Below are 21,075 nucleotides of genomic sequence, written 5' to 3'. Positions count from 1 at the left end.
GAAAGAACTGCTTCGTTGGTTTTACACTTGTGAATTAGTACTGAGGCAGCGGTATTTCCATGTAAGCCCACTGCTGGCTTTCTCTGTGCTCACGTGTTTGTATTAAGCTTTTACAAGGGAGTTGTAACATGTACGTCACTAAGCGCTGTGATATTTTTTAAAGAACTGCTTTGTTGGTTTTACATCTGTGTGTAATTGTACTCGGGTGGAACTATTCATGTGTAGGTACATAGGGACCATTTGTATACATTACGCTCATGTAAAGCAGTTACAAATTGTATGCCACTAATCACTGTGATATTTGTTGAAGAATTGCTGTGATGGTTTTACACCTTTGAATAATAGTGGTCAGGACACAGTACTTGTGGTTGATTGTTAAATTGATACAGTGCCAAGACATGGGCTGTATACGTACCAAAAGAAATGCATGTCATTATATTGTGATGATTATTACTGTTTGGAGTTTATTAAACTGTAATATGGTTGTTTCTTGTATCTATTAAGGTATGGCAATTTGTCATGCAACCAAACTGAGGACCTGAACTCGTGTATACAAATAAGCAGCTAATTTAAAAGTATACTGCTCATATTCTGCTAAACCAGTTTAAAAAATATTGTACTACAATGCTGGAAAAATGGCAGCGCTGACTGGGATGTAAAAAAAAGAGTTCTGCACTGGCTGAAGGACTGCCCCACACTGAAGTTGGTAATGTTGTGTTTATTGGAGTAGAACAGAAAGTGCACTTCTATTAAAAATGTGACACTCAGTGCAAAAACATAAGGGAGACGAGCAGATGTGGCACATTTATTTCGGGGCCCTCCATGTCTACTACTGCATTTCTAGTCTTCCTGTGCTCTGCATATAAGTCCCTGTTCAGCCAAGGTCTTTACTCCATGACTGTTGTTCTACAGGGTTCGTAGCAATATTCAATCACCAATAAATTCAAGAGTTTTCAAGGACTCTCGAGGCCCCGGCATAGTAACTTCAAGGACCTCATACGATGTGTTTAGTAGCTTGGAGAGGCAATACCTTGTTCAACAATGACATCGTTAATTTTAATGCAAAAAATCATATTTCACTGATTTCAAACATTTGAAAGACTGTTATTTGCCTTTCACCGCCCATCACTGAACACACACAGGGCCTTAACGCACACACAAGGAGGCATTTGAAGAAAGCGCTCGAAGATTCTCTGCAATAGCATAATTAACTGCTTGGACCTGCAACATTTGCAGTTCTTGAATACTGTTTGATTTGACGGTGTATGTGATATCATTTGTTGCCTCAGCTCTTCAGCATCAAATAACCAATAGTCATTTCTAGTTCGTTTTTATTGTGTCTGTAGCTCTCGATTTACTTTTCACGGCTTATATTCTAATGCCTCAACTTTTGAGCTTCCTGCTTCTGCTCCTCCAAGTACATTTCTTACCGGTTCCATGTGCCTAAAACTGGTATCCGCGGCTCCTTTGTAATTTCAACTTTAAAGATGCCGCTTTTCTTCTATTACCTCCACAGATAATTCTTTGTGACATGCGAGAGAGTCACAGAAGGAAAAAAAAACGCTTTCCAATGTTTGCTAAGTCTAGCCACGTGTACAAATTTAAGGACTTTCCAGTACTTCTAAAAATTCAACGGTTTTCAATGCCTTAAAAATGGTATTTTAAAAATAAAGGATTTTCGAAGATCGCTACAAACCCTAGATTCTAGCACCTAAATAACTTCACAAGCTTATTTTGGCAATCAATTCGGAAATTCATGCTTTTTAACTAACGCTGCACTATCTCTGTACATTGAAGCCACGACAGCGCAACCATATTTGAGTAAAGAAAAATACTGAACGCCTTTAATACCACTCTTTTTTTATATGGAGCTTCGTATTGCCTAATTAAGTTTACAAATGTGCCTGGTTTTGGTGGGCGTTTCTTCAACATTTTCTTTGAGAATAAGATGACTAACCCCCGTATTCAGAAATGCATCTTAATTTGAAGCTTATGCTTGAATTGATATAAATGACGCCTGGTGCGAACCCAAGACGCTTATTACGTTTCTTTTGGTGCGTTGACGAACTGCGTCATTTAGATCAAATGTAGCATGGGCTTCAAGTTAAGATGGGTTTCTGAATACGGGGATAAGCGTGCACAATTTGGGGCAACGCGCTGTTCCACTGACAGAGGAAACGGGGAATACAAAGTTAAGCCCCCACGCTTCGAAACTTTTGTGCACCTGTGGTGTGTGTGTATCGTGGAAGAAGAAACAGCGGAAACGAAGGATGAAAAAGGATGAAAAAGCATCAACCACACCAGCGCTTCATGGTGTGGTCAATATTTTTCCGTCGTAGTTGTGTTGCGTAGTTTCTTCTAAACTGCTCAACCAACAAGCCGGCAAGTCCATCCTGTGCGTATATGTTTAACACACGCATGAGCGTAGATGGTCTTCGAAGCTCTTAGAACGAGCACTGCCACAGGATACGTGCAGGGCACGCGTTACAAGTGGACACATTATTAATTTAAACATGCGTGTCGATGCATGTGATGCGGCTGTCGGGAGACGCAGTCTCCAAATGCTGCAATGCATGCGCCCCAAAACGCTAACGATCCGCTTCTAATGCAGGACAACAGCTTACAGCGGAGTGAACCAAACTCTAAACTAATGCACTTGAAAAGAATGCCTACATGGCGGTGTGAGTCACGTCGAAATGCATGGTACTGGCGTCGCAGTTGACCATATACGAATGGAACCGGCGGAAAAAATAAACAGAAGTACTTACCAGTGTGCGCTAGAATTAAATTCACATACGTGGATGGTTGGCGCGGTACTTTGTATACGCGTATTTTCGGAGAACATATAATACATGGACTGGAGAAGCACTCGATCGTAAGCTGGACGGCACATTTGTTATTTTCCTGCGGTGTCGCCAAGACGTGAATAGTTCTCACGTTGCCATCTACGTTCTGTTTCTTCGTTAGTCGTAGCAAGAAATGGAAATGATGTAAACGCAAACATATTCCGATACCCGACAGTACAGCGCACTCGAATGCTATTTTGTAGGAATTATATTACTTTCTTTATGCCTTTTGCTGCCATCACTGCGCATCCATTGGTCGAAAATGACCGGGCCGCGCCCACTTTGTCTATCAATCACGCGACGTCAGGAACCCGCAAACTGTAATCGTCATAGTCACGTTGACGCACTCATTATGAGGAGTATAAGGCAAGGATTTTTGGCACGGCCAAAGGCAGGGTTGTTTCCGAAGGAATAAAAAATGGCTGCCCCTCTCACCGCTATGGCCGTGGCTCTTCGCCGTCTGCGACGTGAACACGGAGAGCCAGACGACGCCTTTGACATGCCGGATGACCATTTTCGGCGGCATTTTCGCCTCTCGAAGGGAACGGTGCGGTTGTTGTGCGAGGAACTGGCGCGGGAACTAGAAGCGGAGCGAGCGACGGGACTGTCGGTGGAGCGGAAGGTGTGTGCGCTGCGCTTCTTTTCCACCGGGAGCTTCCAAGCGTCCGTTGAGAGCGAGGAGACGATTCGTGTGTCGCAGTGGACGGTGAGCCAGTGCGTGCGACGGGTGGCAGAGACTGTTGTGAACGCCGGGGCGCGCAAGAAGTGGGTGCATTTTCCGAAGGCGGCCGAGGAAAAGGCAGCCGTGAAGGAAGGTTTTCTTCGGCGCGGTGCTATCCCCGGCGTCATAGGATGCGTCGACGGCAGCCTCGTAGCTTTTGTCGCACCGAAGGGTGAGCGCAAGGCTGCGATCATGTGCCGCAAGGGATAGTACGCCCTCAACTGCATGTTCGTAAGTAAACCTCACGTTTTCTGGTGCCGATCCTTTTTGACAGTTATGTTGCTCATGTCAACGGGCACTTTCTCTGTTTACGTTTTACCAGATCTGCGATGCGGACATTAAAATCTTGGCCACGGACCCTCTGCGACAGGGCTCGGACCACGACGCTTTCGTCTGGTGGACGACAGGAATCGTGAATACCGGGGAATACCTCCTCGGTGAGGCAAAACACCTTTTTTGGCGCTGTCACGCTTCAGTAGCGCTGAACGCCGTGTCCGCTCCAACCCAAACTTTTACAAGCACATAAGTCGGGAGTAAAAAAAAATATGAAGTCATTGACTGCCACCATTGTCAATGTTGGAAGCGTGAAGTTACAAGCGCATTATGTGCCTCCAAGGAGCAGACGAAAGCAACACGTATTACTGCTGCTACTGCACGCAGTGCCTGCCAGAAAGAAGAAATGAACACACATTAGTGCTGCTACTGCTACTACTGTCATTGATAGCACCAACAAGTGTTGATTTATTCTGCTTGTGGCAGGCACCGAGTAGTGCACTTGTAAATTGATTAACCGTTTGTGTCGGGTATGGACATGCTCAACTCATGTTTTTACTTGGGATTCACCTCTGAAGTCTACTGTAGCTTTCCTAAGTTGACAACTTGTCTCTCGTTAGAGGAGTACTCAATGTACTATTTTAATCTTTGTGCAGGTGACAGTGACTGCCCCTTGGAGCCGTGGCTCGTGACCCTAGTTCCTGGCCATCCTCCAGCGCAGACAGCCGAGGGGCAGTACAACACAGCACATGGCGCCATGCTTTGCGTAGAGGAGAGGTACATTGGACTCTTAAAGAGCCGTTTCCGCCGTATTCAGCGATATCGCACCCTCCTCTACGAGCCGGAACATGCAGCAAACATTTTCGCGGCATGTGCTGTGTTGCACAACCTTCGCCTTTCTCATGGCGACATAGAATCGGGTGATGACAGCGATGACGACAGCAGCAGCAGCAGTAGTAGTGAGCTCGGTGGTATTGGCGACTCCATTCCGCAAGGTCTGGCCCGAAACACAGGGTCGAGAATGAATTATTTGAGAGGGCGGGCTGTTCGCGACACTGTGATTGGCATGTTTGGCACAACCCGAGCGCAGCACATGCAGTACCTGAGGAGTGTGCGGCGGCAGCTGCGACGTCAACAGCAGCGTCAGCATCGCTAGGTGCATGCACGCAGTTTTAAATAATTGCATTGTGCATTTGATGCTGTGAAATTTCAGATACAGTTTCCGTGCTAAGTTGTAGTTGATGTCTGCGTAATGCAAAGCATTCATGATTTGTTGAGAAATGTAAAGGTTGTGTAGTCAAGGGTTATGTAAATCCTGCATTTACAGTAAGTGAAACAGTATCTTTTGTGGTGACATGTAAGATTGGAAGCAAGCTAAAAATAAATGAATTTTCAAAGTGTCTGCCATGATTTGCTTGTTGCTGCTGTCGTCACCTAGATGCGCCGCGTACCATGCATGCAGCCTGCAGCTGTCATAATTATTTTTACTCGTATAGGTGACAGTTCTGTTGTTCCCTTACGCATTGATGGACATAAGCACCTGTCTCCTCGCTTTCTACTCGCGCAGAAAAGCTCACAAAAGCCAAAATGTACAGTGCACGCCACACCTTCCGCTTTATTGAACGTGCTGTTACACGCAGCACCTTCTAGTTCCTCCACCATTTTGTCTCGCAACAACAGCAAAGTTCCTTTGTAGTGACGAAAATGCCGTCCAACTGGTCATCCGACATGTCAAACGCTGTGGCTCCCGTGAAGTGGGTGTACACATGAGCAATTGATAGATTTCAACAAAGTGCCCTCAATTGTAAATATCAGAACTCGGTGAGCGGAATATTGCAGAGTGTGTAATTACATTTTCACAGTGCAAGCTAGCACTCCAAATATAGTAGCGACATGCAAATAAAAGCACCAGAGGAACACTGCACCTTTCTGTATATTTCACCCTTCAACATACAGACATTTTTATGGTAACACTTGTTTATGTACACATCACGTGCGACAGTTTCTACATTGAATAAGTACGAGCATAGTGAGTACTGTAGTAGTAGAGACATATGCGACATATCAGAGACAAGTTGCAACAAATATTGCATCACATTGTTTTTGCACCTGAAAGATTCACAGGTAACTGCATCATAAAATATCACAGGTAACGGCAGGCATCGTTTAAGAAAATTGTTGTACGCTGCACAAGTACGCAGAAATAGCAACTGCCTTAAACTGCACCAGAAAAAAATGTTCAGGTGCTGAAATCACGCGCCAACAGAAGAATATATATCACAGCGAAATGTATAGCTACATCACTACATGTGAAAGGAACATGCTGTCGTGGAGTTCCATACTAAAAAAGAAAGCCATAATATCTTGCTTTGATACTGAGTAAGAGAAAATGCATAAATATTGCACATGAGGGGTAAACGTACTATGTATCACAACCATGAAAGAACACTGAATGACAGAAAAACGTGGTAATAAAAAAGAAGCAAAGAAGACATGAAGCCTTGTATGTCACGACAAAAAAAAATATCAACCATGAAAGATCAGTAAATGGAAACAAAACGTGATAACGAAAAACAAGAAAAGAAGACATTCCAGCCCTGTATGTCAAAAAAGCATGCATAAATGTACACAAATATGCAAAAAATACACATTACAAATGAAGCGAATGCGCATAGCAAGGAATTTTCATAACTTTTTCTTTTTGCTGTGTATATTCAGAGGTTCCTGTCGACATTACATTAAGCCGCGAAACTGTCACTATTTGATCACACAGGATTTTAGAACATTTGCAGTGTTGTTTCATGCTTAACTTGACATGACAACTAGGCACCTCAAAATTTTAATGTCGCAGTCAGACTAATGTACCACCAGGCTTGCTGGCACTTATGCAGGCGAGCGTGATAGTGTGGACGCTTTTATTGCTCAAGTACAACTTCAAGCAAAAAATCACGCTGCAACGGCTATGCTACTTGTGGTCGTATGAAAGGGTGACTTGAACAATTATTTTATGCAAACTAGCAATATCTGGCCTTCATATCATCATTACTACAACAGCAAATTTTAAGGTAATAAAAAATGGTGTAAAATTGCTTACCTATGCTAGTACCTTACTTATTTAAATATGTGGGTGCGGAGAGGGGGGAGGGACTTGGCCGCCACCATGAGCCAGTGCAGCCAGCAGCAGCTGCAGCAGACGCTGGTTCGTGTCCTGTGAGCGCTGTTCTACTGCCAGCCACTGCTGCTGAAGACCTGCTCCTTCAGTTGTTGCAGGCCCTCCATGTGGACAGCATGTTGCTGCCGCAGGACCTCCATATGGACGGTATGTGGCTGGCGCAGGACCTCCATATGGGCCTCGTGGTGCTGTTAGCGAATAAGATGTGTAATTAGTTTAATTATAAAAGCTCAGTAACAAGGCCTTGGTGTGTTGCATTCATCCGCATTTGCAGGCTATTGTCACTGCATATTGAAACACTGAATATATCTTTCTGGCCCATCAAACTTGTGCAGTCCCATTCCAATAAGATGTCTTACATGGTTATACCTGCTTCCCTGAACTTAACGCCACTTCTTTCTTTTTGCCACATAATTGCGTAGATATTGACACATATTATTTCACGCAAATGTGTACAAGATATGATCACCACACCACTGTAAGCATACATTATGCTTCTTTACTGATTAATTTTTGGAGCGGTCATATGCTCGTCAATTTCATACGCAGAAAAATGTACGTCTGTGGCCTTATACATTTTTGCTCCAGCATTTGTCGGCGGAAGCGGGCGTCCTCCTGCGCCCTGGCTTCCGCCGACTGGCCCTGCCGAACGTATTCGGCAGTAGCCATCTGGACGACGCCGTCAAGGTCCTGCTGCCTCGACAGTCTACGGGGGAGTGCCTACGGCTCTCGTGGGGTATGCTGTGGGGTCGGCTGGGGGGGGGGTGGCTGCTGGAGGGTAGCCGGTGGCTCTACATGCAAGACAAAAACAAATACTGCTCATTCACTGTTATCCGACCCACACAGCTTGATTGTCCTAACCAGTCACTTTGACATGTTATTGTAGCTGCATAGCTACAATATTGATACACACGGCAGTCGCATAGTTAGAGCGAAAGATGCCACAGAAAGTTGCTGGTTACAGCAACCGATGAGAAGCACAAGGAATCTCTATTACAACATCATGTCATTTGTAGACTTGCATTTCTGCTCCATGAATAAGAGCTGAATGCTGGACACAAACCCAGCACAGTGGGCTACTTCACAGCAAGGTCAAACAGCAACTGCAAACAATGCTACTACAAAAGCTGGGTCACTGACTTACGTGTAAAGCCACTTGGCCCAGCAACAGCTGCAGCACCCGACACCGCGAACGCAGTTGTTGCTGGTGCACTGCGGGAACCGCTGGGCCCTGCAGCATCCTCCGAACTTGTGTTCTGCAGACAGAGTAGTGTTCAGACATTGTGAGCAGTGTGTGCAATGCGCATCATTTACACAAGTTGCTGCTCAGAGCACATAACCTATATTGTCAGTTGCACAAGAAACGAAAGAAATATGGCTGAAGAGATTTTGCAATATTGTGTTACAATGTAATTCTGAAAATTTCTGAGGCCACAGCAGGTCACACAAACAACACTTTTTAAACTCAATATACGCACCTCGCTATCGGCGAAAAAATGGGGTGGTGGGGGGAACAAGGAGGCCGCCTGTCCTCTCAAGAATGTCGAGGACGTGGCCGTCCACCCCACCCAATTTGCCGCCTCCAGTGGCCCTGCAAACACAACAACGACAACAACTACGTGAAAGGACGTTACTGTCAGCATCATTAGAAAGCTCACCTCTTCTCGCTCGCGCACCTGGCCGCTTCTTATTTGGCTTTATGAGCCATGTTGGCCCAGTGGTTCTGCCAACGGCTGGTTGACTTTACCGCTGGGCCCTGTCCGTTTAGGACTGCCGCCACCCCCATAGCTCGTACTTTCGAGCAGCAGTCATGCGTGGCGACAACTCTGTAGAAGCTCACGCCAGGTATAAGTGCTGCTCGATTCATTCATTCACAAAACTTTATTAGAGTCCTGAAGCCCGGTCTTCTCAGACCGAGGCGGGCCGTGTCCACGTCGGCACCGCCAGGCCGAGCCGTATGGCGCCATGGTGAACCCTCTGAACAGCCCGTAGTTGATCTTGATATGAAGAGCTTGATATCATATTGTGCCATTAAAGCCATTTTTCTCGGTCGGCGAGAGTCGCGGGACAGCCCGCCCGATGAACTGCACCAAAATAGCGGTTTGTTCTTTCGAGACTCTGAGCGCTTTTGCTGCCGCCACTTTCGCTTTTCAAACTTTTCAAACACAGTAAGAAATTTACAGGCAAACATTCTGTCTAAGCTAAGCGCCTGCATAAAGCGCTCACTACGAATTGATTATTTTTTGCCTTTTTATACCCCTAATATAAAAAAGGCGAAGTCGCTACTTTCATTTACCGTTGTAGCAGCTTCTTTCTCGGAGCGTAACCGTCAGTGCAGGGGCGCCTTGCTCAGGAAGTATTACTGTTGCTGCGATCACATTGACGAGGCTATTGTTCTGTCGTGGCGGTGCTCTATTGAAAGGCGCTGAGTGCCTTGACAGTTCTCGATCCACTATGTTGCAAAGTTTGTCCTCGGGTGTTACGGTTAATTCTTGTTGGCCCCTCGTAAAGAACAAATTATTACACATCAGACATTCACCGTAAACCGCACGACAACGTAAGCACTACACGAACAATATTTATTGACCTCACTTCTGCTGTATCTCACGGCTCCTGCAAGCATCGCAGATTCTTCTCAGACGCAAGTATACCGCTGTGGGCCGCAATTAGTTGCGCTGCGTTACGGACACGCTAGCGGCTGTCAGCTGTCGGATAAACACAGGCCGGCATTTTGCGTGCGCTCAACGGCATGGCTTGGATGCACATCCGACCAATATGTGGCTACGGCTTAGAAAATAGGAGTACTTGCGTTCGCATTTCTTTAAGCTGCGGCAGCTTTTACGTTGTAAGTTTACAAAATGAAGTTGCTTTACGCAGCATGGAAGTCCGCTTTTATTAAGTGTAGTTTTACAAGACAAATTTGCTATACAACCCCGGAAAAAGAAGAGAACACGAAAGAAACATCCGGCCAATGAAGGGACCTTCTGATTGGACCATCCAAAAAACGTCGTGCGTATGCAACCACCATTTCGAAAATCGGTGATATGAGGCGAGAAGGCATTGGCATAAAGAAAGGCATTCCTACAGAATAGCACCCATGCAGAGAAACGCCAGCCACCGCCGCCGATTCCTCAAATACATTTCGTAGATATTGTCACGTGGTAGGGACTGTGAAGAAAGCAGCCAAACTGAGAAAGACGAAACTAGCGTTTTATTGGGTGACCTTGTGCCCTCAAAAACAGGCTACACTCAAAGAACAGCGACAGCGGCGAACACAGTCGACGATCATCAAAATCTGATCAACGGGTCAAGCGCGTCGGCTTTTATACATACATCGTCGAACGTTCCAGACTAATCGCTGGGACCCGCGCGCCTTCCACAATGTTCTACATTATTCGCGTCGCGCACACATGCAATCAGATTACACAAGGTTCAGTCACAGACAGTGGATGGAACCATCGATAACATTCCAGAAACTTCCCACACATGCAAGCGCGTCCTGGCGTGCGATCGGAGATGGTCGTTCGGCGCGTTCCTTCGTTTATTGGCGCGCGCGATTGGCCTACTCCGCGCCAGCGTCGCCAGCCGCGCGGCGCGGCCACGTTTTTGGTGACGTCAAGATGGCGACACGCTCCTGTCAATCATCCTCCCACCGAGCATTTCGTCTGCTATGCGCCGAACTCGACGCGAGCTGGGAAGTTCGGAGCGATCATACGGCTTCGCATGGCGCGTCTGGTGGATTTGATTGGATCCAACCGGCGGCTGCGGCATGGCACGTTTGCATCGAATCCATAGTTTATTTAGAGAAAGTGGCGCTTCCGTTGGGAACTTAGGTTGTTGCGCTGGTGTTTCTAGAGGAAGGAGGACAGGGGGTGGCGGTGCGAAACGCGTTTGAAGAAATGGCCGAACGTGAATTCTGGCTTCGTTTTTGTTTCTCGAAACAAATAATTCGTTGGTTGTACAGCGAACTCGACCCCATCATCGGTGCCAGCGAGCCACTGGAATGTTGTCACTGCCTCTTGAAAAGTGCGCCACTTTTTCCGTCGTTTCGTTTTCTTTTTTCTTCTCGCTGTGCGCGAGACCACCTAGGGACGAATCAAAGAAACTAATAGTTGTAAATTGCAGTAGTCATACGTAGTACTATTTGAAAACGTGTTTGGGCTTGAGAAGAAAAAAAAATACATTTTTTAGATAAAGATTTCATTCATTTGGAAGAGAGAAACATTTCGTTTACTGTCTGCAAGCAGACGTACTGTCTGTCTGCTTGCAGACGACAAACGATGGACAACAAGTATACTGTCTGCAAGCAGACGACAAACGATGGAAGTAAACTTCCGGGGAGGTCACCGCTTCCTGATTGGCTGCTCTCTCCGCCTCGTTGTCACAAATTTTGCATACTGCCACTTAGTGACGTTGCAGCAACCGAACAGAACGCGTATCGAACAATATATCTCCGATCGTGCCCCTTCGCTGTGCGATAACATTTGTTAGGCGGTGAAACGTGTCGCCCGATGAAGACAAGTACACGTGTCAATATATAACCCCTAAAAGAACCCGTGTGGACATGGTGGCGCGTTGGTGTGATCGTTACGGTGTGTGCTTTGGATTGTATGAATGCGAGTGTACGCGGGTTCGAATCCAGGTGATGTGTACACAGTATTGTGAGTTCTTCATAACTATGTGATTCCCTTGCTGATTGTGTTCCTATTAGGTTATGGGTCTACTGATGCGAAACTTGCCAAGGTGATTGCAGATTAGTGTTAATTCGCTTTCTTCTGAAAAAGTCGCGCGGAGGGGTGATGCTGAACTTAGCGTCACAAGCCGCCGGCTGGACGTAATTATACTTATTCAATCGCGTTTTTTTTACTAATTGTAGCAACGTGTCATTATTTCGCATTATTGGCAGCGCCTCCAAGACACCAAAGCGGAAAGGGGACACCACAGCTAGAACCCGAACTGGTCCGTGGGTTCGAGCTCGCTGAGGCCTGCGCGTGCCAGGGTGTGTTCGCATTAAAAAAATTGGCTGTCCGCCATAGCGGACAGCCGATTTAAGTTTAATAAGTTTAATGTGCGTGCACGACCAAATAGTCGGCTTCATCTATTCGCAATATTTGACCGCCTCGAACACGCACCTTTCTTTCATATCACCTTTCTTTCACCTTTCAAGCCCGCCAACAAGTGCGTACTTTGCACGGCCACGCGCGGTCATGCGCGCCGTTTCTTGTAAGCGATCTGCAGACTGCTCATACCTTGGTGCGGCCTGTGTTCTCGCTGCTCTTGCGCTGAAGCGATGGGCCGCCCGAAGGTCACTTCTTTCGCTGCTGCTGCTGCCGTGCTTGCTCAGCGTGTGCCCGCACTATTCGAGTGTGATGTGTTCATGTATGCTTGTGTGTGCTCACACCGCGCTGGTTAATTCACTTAGTAAGCGAATGTTTCCATGTTTATACGGCCGATAAAGCTACTTTCCGTACTTCGCATAGCTGCCTGCTAATTTGTGATCGCAATCGATGCTTCGTCTACCCGGCGAAACTACGGCTCTTTTTAAATGACACCGCACTGTGTGGCAAGTAGTGATTGCGCACTGTGTGGCGTAGACTGTACTAGTGGGACGTTGACACTGTGTAACACCATGTAATACTTTCGCAAACTGTGTGGTAGTGCCGACAAAAGCAGTTGTGTATTGTGTGAGCGTGTTTTTCTCTTTTTCTTTCCGTACTCTTTTTCTGTCAAATATGGCATCCTTTTCCTCCTGCCTCGGTACAGGGTTGCCAACCGGAGATATTATCTGGTTAAGCTCCCCATCTTTCTTTTGCGTCTCTCTCTCTCTCTCTTTCTGGCCATCTTTCTCGGAATGTGCAAGTATGTTACCTTTCTTGAACGACTATGGAAAGGTCCGAACGCTATAAGTGCCACAATTGATGAGAATCAGTTGACACCTTATCTACAAATAGTTGGCACTCTGTACCAGGTCCAGTAGTTTTAAACTTTGAAATAATGCTCTGTACTTCTTGTGGTTAAACATGGCGGAGATAAATAGGGGCAATTAAGTAAAGGTGTTGCCGTATCACAAAAGGCGCTGGAAGACTTCTCAACCGCGTTTTCGTTTGTTAGACAAGCCAGACGCGGCGTTACCATAATGAAACTACGGACCCTTCATGCATCTAGTTGCTGCCATACCGCATGGGCTGCTGGTCACACGTTCCAGGAGATAAACTACAGCCATCAGTTTACACCCCCCCCCACTTGCTTTTGCTGTCTACTCATTCTGTTACAGATGCATACCCTAAACACATCCTGCAGTACAAGTGGGCCGGCGACAATTTGCACTTAGACGAGGACCGACTTCGTGTACCAGAGTACCACGTTACCTTATCCGAAGCTGATCAAGCGCCAAGCAGTGAAAATGACGGTGGGTGCTTTGCAATATACATGCAGCTTCTATACACACTTTTTTCTGAATCACTTTTTTTTTCTTTCCTTGAAGCTCAAAGAGCACATAGTCCAGAGCACTATTGCCTCTACGGCAAATGTAATACTTCAATTTTCACGCGTTGGAGTGCAATGACTCGCTGCCACCTTACATGTACGCAGACGATATAACTTATTTTTAAACAATATTTTGACATATCGCTGACGCCCAGCAGAGAAACAATTCGCTTGGAGTGAACAACTGAGTTTCTGGTAATCACCTGCCTAGAAGCACTTGCAACGTCGCTGCGTATAACCCCCTATAGTCCATCCATCATCATCACTGCATACGAGCACAGCTCCGTAAACCAGCCGTGCTCTCAGGAGCAAGAAGTTTGAGCAAGAGCTGACCAACTGCAGACAAGAAGAGTCGTCACACTCGTGGAAACATAGAACACGGAGAACAACATATGAAGGTATGTTATAAAATCAAGGAATTCAATTTCTAGAATCGAGCTTCGCGATTCACCTACGCCTAGAAGCTTAACATCACTCTGCACGTAACGCTGGTGAGAAGTTACTATGCAGTGAAGTAACTTTAAGACCTCCTACCTTCTTTTTTTGTATAGCCCAGCGAAACATTCGCAAGAAAGAAAACGTTGCGGAGAAACACACCGTAAGGCCTGCTATTAACAAACCGACGAATGTATTGTTTTGAATCACCACTATGCAAACTATGCAAACTGAGCTTGACGATGTAAGCAGGTAGTATCATCGATATTTCACGGTCCTTTGGGCAATTAGCAGTAACTGGAAGGCACCCCTGGTCGTGCAAAACGCAGGCACAACCGGGGAGGAGTACTCACGCCTACGGCTCCACATCCGGTTCCGGAGGCGCATACAGCGGCACCTGGTCGACACTTTCGTCCCCACAGCGTTCCTGGTGATTCTGTCCTGGCTGTCGTTCTGGCTTGGGACCAGCGCAACTCAGCCGCGCGTCCTGCTCTGCTCTGTCGTTCTAGTGGCAGCCTTGCAACATCTTACGGCCGCCAGGGAAGGCCTGCCGCCGTCTCGCTCATGGACGGTGGGTCTTCTTCACCTCGCCTCGTACTTTCAAAGGCGCGCTACGCTGCGCAAGTATACAAACCCTAGAGAACGCAAGCTAGCAATACCTGAATGGACCCAGCCGTTTAATGTATTGCACGATTATTGCCAGTTTATTTGCATTGGATCGTATTCCTAAAACGGGACATGGGCTAGAATTGGTCGCAAAAGCCGATGTCGGCCAAAAGTGACGTCGGACAAAATAGCGATATTCGCCGTTCAACGGCGAAACGCACTTACGAACTAACTGCTTTTGTGAATAATTTCTGCACAATCTCTCCCAATAGCGCCTTCTTCGGGCAAGAGCCCTATCCGTCTTCCACTGATATGGAGATATTTACTTTCTGGAGGTACCTAATGGTGACACACACAAATGGAACAAAGATTTTCGATCTTTTCGATTATATCGCCTTTCACTCGGAGGTGTGGTTTAATAATTTTGTCGTCATATAAACTCTGTCATGAGGCGAAAATAGCTTTCAAGTTAATTTCTCCAGAATGGGAAATTTTGGCAGTAGACCTTAGCATCCCAGGCTACCGTTCATTTTCGATTATAAATGCTTGTTTCTCTACGGGCGTACACAGTACATACCAGTTGGATAGTGCACTCGCCAGCTGCTAAAGTAAAGTCATCCTTACTGGTGACTTCAACTCGCACCACGTGTCGTGGGGTTACAGAACAGATGTATGTTAATATCAGACGACCTACATTTGCCCGTGGGCAGTCTCGCCCAGTCTTAGATTTGACGTTTTCTAGCACAAGTATTGCCGTGACATTTTGGACTACGATTGATTTCTGTACAAACAGTGATCATCTCCCGGTATGCTTTGAAATTACATGCCCTTTAACATCAGTTGCACGACAAGGCAGAATATTCGTGAATTGTCGATAAATTTAAAGACTACTTGCGCTCCACCATTGCGTCATTAAGTAATAGTAGTGGGGAAGTTATTGACTTGAATATTTGTTCAGCTTTACAGTTGTCCCGACAAAAGTCTGAATTCTTAATTCAGAGAGCTCAGCGTACCTCATCTAGGCCCTGATTGAACAATGAATGCACACGAGTTTATCGAAGAAGGAAAGCTGCGTGGAAAAAACTTCTACATAATCAGAGTCCACAAAATTCGAAAGATTATCAGTTTATTTCGGCAACCTTCAAACGTACTGTCAAACATACCAAAGATGAGTACGATAAAAAACATTCCGGTTATCTATCTAAATCAAAAAACAAACGTGCATTATTTGATTACCTTCATTTTAGAAACAGACTCCCAATGAGCGTTAATGTAGACTACATCGTCTATACCTCACAGGAAATTCAGGAGTCCTTAGAGCTATTGGCTAAAGGATTAGAGAAGCGGTTCAGAACGCGCCTTCAAAATTCTGGTTTTACTCCTGCATTTTTGGACTACAAATGGATATCCTATTCGGAAGTACCACAGGTCATGTTACGGTTGCCAATTACAGCGCCTCGCCCGGACAGAATAACAAATGCAATGTTAAAGATTTTTTTCCAAGAAGCTCCAAGTCAGCTTCTGAAGTAGCTAAGCTACTGTATTAGTAATGCATGGATTCCACAAGAATGGAAGATCGCCAAAATTATTCCGTTACTTAAAAAGCAAGGGGTAGGGTATACTATCGACAATGTCAGACCAATTGCGTTGACATCAAGCATAGTGAAACTTATTGAAAGTGTGCTTTACGGGCATATAATAGAGTTTCTTGACGAAAATCAATTGTTGAGTCCTTTTCAAATTCGCTTTAGATCTGGCTATTCAATATGGCACACGCATGTAGACTTTGAAAGTCGCATTAAAATTTTCAGACAGCAAAAACAATATGCGGCTTTCGTTACCTTAGATGTATGTAAAGCCTACGACAGCACTGACCATACAACTTTAACAAATAGGTTACAGGGCCATTGCTTTCCAGGATATACTGTAGCATGGGTGCATGAATTTTTAAAAGACAGAGAGTTGTATTGTTTTTGAAGCGGCTATTCTTCTAGTAAACAAGCAAACAAGGGGTAGGTGTGCGTCAGGTATCGGTACTTTCACCAGTGTAATTTAGTATTTTACTGAGCAGAATGCCCGTTCACCCAGGCGTCAGTAACTACGTTTATGCTTATGACATTGCCTTGTTTGGTACGGCTAGTGACATACTTTCTTTACGAAATTTAGCAGTCGTATGTAATGGAACTGGAAGGCTGGTTGGATAGCTTACACTTAAACCTGAATGCTAATAAGTGTGCTATCCTTGTTATTCCTGTTAAAGACCCAGCATACATATTGCGTAACTATCATCTCGAAGATATCCCACAAGTAGAGTCACACAAGTACCTTGGAGTTCTTTACAACGGAAGTCTTAACTGGCGGCCGCATATGGAATATATTGCGACAAAATGAGCTCGTACACTGGGCATATTGCGCAAGTTGGGCAATCGAAGAACAGGTATTCGAAGAAAATATCTCTTGATGGTATATAAAATGTACCTTCGTCCTGTTTTAGAATTTCGCTGTGTTTTATTCGCAGGTGTTCTATCATACAAGCTTCGACTGCTAGTTTTATCAGAACGAGAGGCACTACGTCTGTGCTTTGGCCTTCCAAATACGTTGCAAATGCCGTATTATACCCGGAAGCGAGGATCCCAGCTCTCTTATGCTGGTTTAGCCTTCTGACCGTTCGGACTTTGCAACGAATATATGAATCACCGTTAAGCCGTCCTGAAATGATTTTCATTTGCGATGCAGAATTATTTTTTCCCGCTCATTGACATAGGTTTCATACACCACAGTTTATATTTGTGGAAACATTACTTGAGCCACTAATTGTGCAAATTCGCGATCTGCTTCCTAACAATACGCATTCCAATTACCCGGAGATCAGGTTCGATGATATTTCCCAAACGAAACGAAACTACTACGTTTCTGCACCTTAAACGTCATGTTACACGACCACCTCAGCACCCTAGGAACAAACATTATCATTGCAACAGATGCATCACAGTGCGGGGAACAGACTGGCATTAGAATATTTTGTCCTGCACTTGGCTGGCCTTTTCTTTAGGATTGCCTGGCTTTGTGCCTATTTTTCTGGCCGTGTTTTTCAGGAGTAATCCTAGCTTTACGTAAATTAGGCCAAATGACCAAAACAGGTGCCATTCTTACTGACTCCCTTTCTGTATGCTTTTCCCTTACCGCTAATAATGATTTACCTATGCTAAAACTCTTCCACTTGCTAGTTCCTGCCAATGTGCAATGTGTTCATTTGATTAGGGTACCTGGTCATAACGGTTTGTTTTAAGGAAACTACCGATTCACTGGCAAAGACATCACTTTCCGGCCCTGTTTTTCTTATTCTACTAGTGACAGCACAGATCAAAGTGGCTAGATTTCGGATGCGATCAATAAGAAAAGCCTTGTAAAACCCACTTATGTCTGCTTCTCCAGATTATGGGCATCTGACATTGCCCTGGCGTAGCGAATCCTGTAACACAAAGATGCTTGAGATCTCTCTCACGAAATTGCGTTGCCGCATTCCCTCCCTGAATTTCTACTTACACAGGTCGGGTTTGGTTCCCTCCCCGTTCTGCTGGTTTTGTAATGAGGAGGAGACGATGCATCAGGTTGTTCTGTTTTGTCGCTGCTTTAATGCGGCAAGAAAAAGATTGTTGGAAACGCCTTTTCGAAGAATTCATCATCATCATCATCAGCCTGGTTACGCCCACTGCAGGGCAAAGGCCTCTCCCATACTTCTCCAACAACCCCGGTCATGTACTAATTGTGGCCATGCCGTCCCTGCAAACTTCTTAATCTCATCCGCCCACCTGACTTTCTGCCGCCCCTGCTACGCTTCCCTTCCCTTCACCTGGACTTAACAGAACCTATTATTCTTTCTTTCGGGGCGCCCACTTTGGGATTGAGCCACAGGAATTCTTGCTTCGCTGTCCAAACATTTCTTAGAGAATCCAAACGAATGCCCTGCTAAATTTTATTGTTTTTGTACTTTTAAATAATTATTACTGATTCGATATGACTTTCCTGATTTTATCCCCCATCGTGAGTAGGAGCCACACACGTGTAGGTAACAACAAGAACAACAACAAAAACAACGAACGAAGCCTCTTTTATAGCGAATAGCATTCTTCGCTTACTTAGCCGATTTGAGCGTATATCTATCTATCTATCTATCTATCTATCTATCTATCTATCTATCTATCTATCTATCTATCTATCTATCTATCTATCTATCTATCTATCTGATTTATTGTAATCTGATCTAATTTACTCTTCTGATGGCGTCCTAGTGACCAAAGTTGTCTACCTGCTTGGGCTACTGGTATGTGCTCATGGACGTGTTGCGTCGTGGTCATTACATTGTTATCATTTCAGCTTCGTGATATCTCACTCTCGTCGAGCCACCGTCGTCACGCCTCACATCCCAACCGAGTTGTCCAAGCTGCATAATAGCTCTGGCCGCTACGTATGGGCTGGCGATTGTGACGCATTTGTGGTAGTTGCGCCGCCGTCACTTCAACTTTGTCATCCGACACTCGTCATGCTGTCGTTATAACGCCATCGTCACCATACAGTCGTTATGCATTCGTTGTCAAACCGCCATAGTGGCGCCACCGTGGTTGTTCAATCGTCGTCATTCAAGCTTCGTGATCAGACCGTCGTCATGCTGCAGTGATCACTACACAGTGGTCCAAATTGGCTAATTGTTTAGGCCGCTAGGTAGGTGATCGGGGTCGCGATGCTGTGATGGTCCTTGCATCGTCGTCATTCAAACTTTGTTATCCGACTCTCGTCATGCCGTTATCACGACACTGTCGTCACACAGTGGTCGTCATGCCGTCGCTTTCGCATTTTCACCACATCAAAACGTCATTCATTGTTCTCATGCGGTCGTCGCCATACCGTCTTCCTCATTCAGTCGACGTCAGTCTTTCTTCGTCATTGTATTGTAATCATACCCTCGTCAGTCAGTCGTAATTATACCGCCCTTGTCATCCTGTCAGCGTCACACAGTAGCTGTAGTGCCTCTAGTGTCAGACCGCGTCGTAATGCCGTCATGTTCATGCCATCATTCTCATTTCAGCTTCGTCATCGGACTCTTATGCCATCATCGTTACACCACGGCCGTCAGAGAGGTTTCGTGATATAGTTATTGTCACGCCATTGTCATCATACACGTGTCATCATTCCGCTGTCTTTATGCCGTTGTTCCGCCATCGTGCTCACTGCAGTGTCGTCACACAGTCACCATCATGCATTCGTTGTCGTAGCGTCGTCGGGATACCGTGGCGGTCGTTTCACCATCATCAATCTAACCTCGACATCCGCCTTTCGTCATGCCGTCGTCGTGATACCGTTGCCGTCATCCCATCGTCGCCACGTTATCGTTTCCCCATTGTCCTCACTTCGGTATCATCGCGGTATCATCATGGCTTTGTCGTCGTGTCACCTCCGTCGAACCATTGAGGTCATTCATTGTTCTAATAACCATGCTGTCATCATTCAATCGTGCTATGCCACCGTTGTCATGCCATCGTCGCCACTGCGTCGTCGTTACGCAGACACTATTATGCATGCGTTGTCATCATGCCGTCGTTCTCGGGCTATCATCGTCATTCCCGCTTCTAAATTCGGTTGTCATCGTCGTCTATACAGTCTCCATCGTCGCATTATCATCATGTCCGCGTCGTCAAGTTGGATCATTATACCATCGTCATAATTTAAGAATCATCATCTCATTGTCGTCATGCTATCGTCGTTATACATCTTTGTCGTTCGATCAATATGATTATTTCTTCGTCATTCCATCATCAACTCGTCGGCGTCATACATTCGTCGTTATGCCTGCATGCTTATGGCCGACCTTGAGAGCAAGTGGCATATCAAAGTACGGTGATATCAGAGTTTGTAGCATATAGCCAAAGCAACGAAAGGCTCAGAGTTATCCACCACACATGTCAAATAAACGTGGCTTCAGGAATGTGATCTGTCGCTACATTTATCGATTGCTATTCGTATTACCATCGACAGTTACCGTGACGTGAGTTCTGCCGTAATTTTATTTCCTGACTACAGCAGCGTGGAAGGGCGGTATACGTTGTGGGAACGACTGCCATGATCCGCCACATAGCGGCCGATGCTGGAAGATAAGCGCTCCCTAGACCCGTGTGAGCCGCCTACAACGCACTGCTGTGGCTTCCAGCACGACCGTTTGGAGCAGGGCACTACCCGTATGTAGACAGCACCACCGTGATAGTGCCGACACCATCTCTAGCAGCAGCTATATGCCTCTGTGGTTCAGTATGCATACTTTCACAGAATTGACAAGAGCTATGGTGGAACTCCTGGTGGACAGTGTGCAGTGTTTCTAGTTCGAGTTCCGGTGCCTGAATAGCTAGTTGTCAGCGGCATCAGCGGGATTGACGTCGATGAATCGTTTTCATTACGAATGCGGACTGACGTCGTGCTTTGTGCGAGTGTCCTTTAATATCAGCTAAATGGGAGTAGCTCCGGAGGCTCTTGCGTCGAAGCGG

At 45.8% G+C, this 21,075-nt stretch overlaps 1 protein-coding gene across 3 annotated transcripts in view; it reads left to right on the top strand.

The window, feature by feature from the left end:
* Window positions 1-21,075, top strand: part of LOC142571108 (glycine receptor subunit alpha-2-like) — a 238,950-nt gene that overhangs the window by 206,186 nt on the left and 11,689 nt on the right. For all 3 annotated transcript variants that reach the window (XM_075679398.1, XM_075679396.1, XM_075679397.1), the window contains 2 exons: window positions 13,287-13,421; window positions 14,263-14,504. In XM_075679398.1, coding sequence (XP_075535513.1) covers window positions 13,287-13,421; window positions 14,263-14,504 — 377 coding nt within the window. The remainder of the gene's footprint in view (window positions 1-13,286; window positions 13,422-14,262; window positions 14,505-21,075) is intronic.

Source organism: Dermacentor variabilis, chromosome 2, assembly GCF_050947875.1.
Source record: "Dermacentor variabilis isolate Ectoservices chromosome 2, ASM5094787v1, whole genome shotgun sequence".
NCBI classification, from domain to species: Eukaryota; Metazoa; Arthropoda; class Arachnida; order Ixodida; family Ixodidae; genus Dermacentor; species Dermacentor variabilis.
This window is presented reverse-complemented; position numbering and strand designations above follow the sequence as displayed.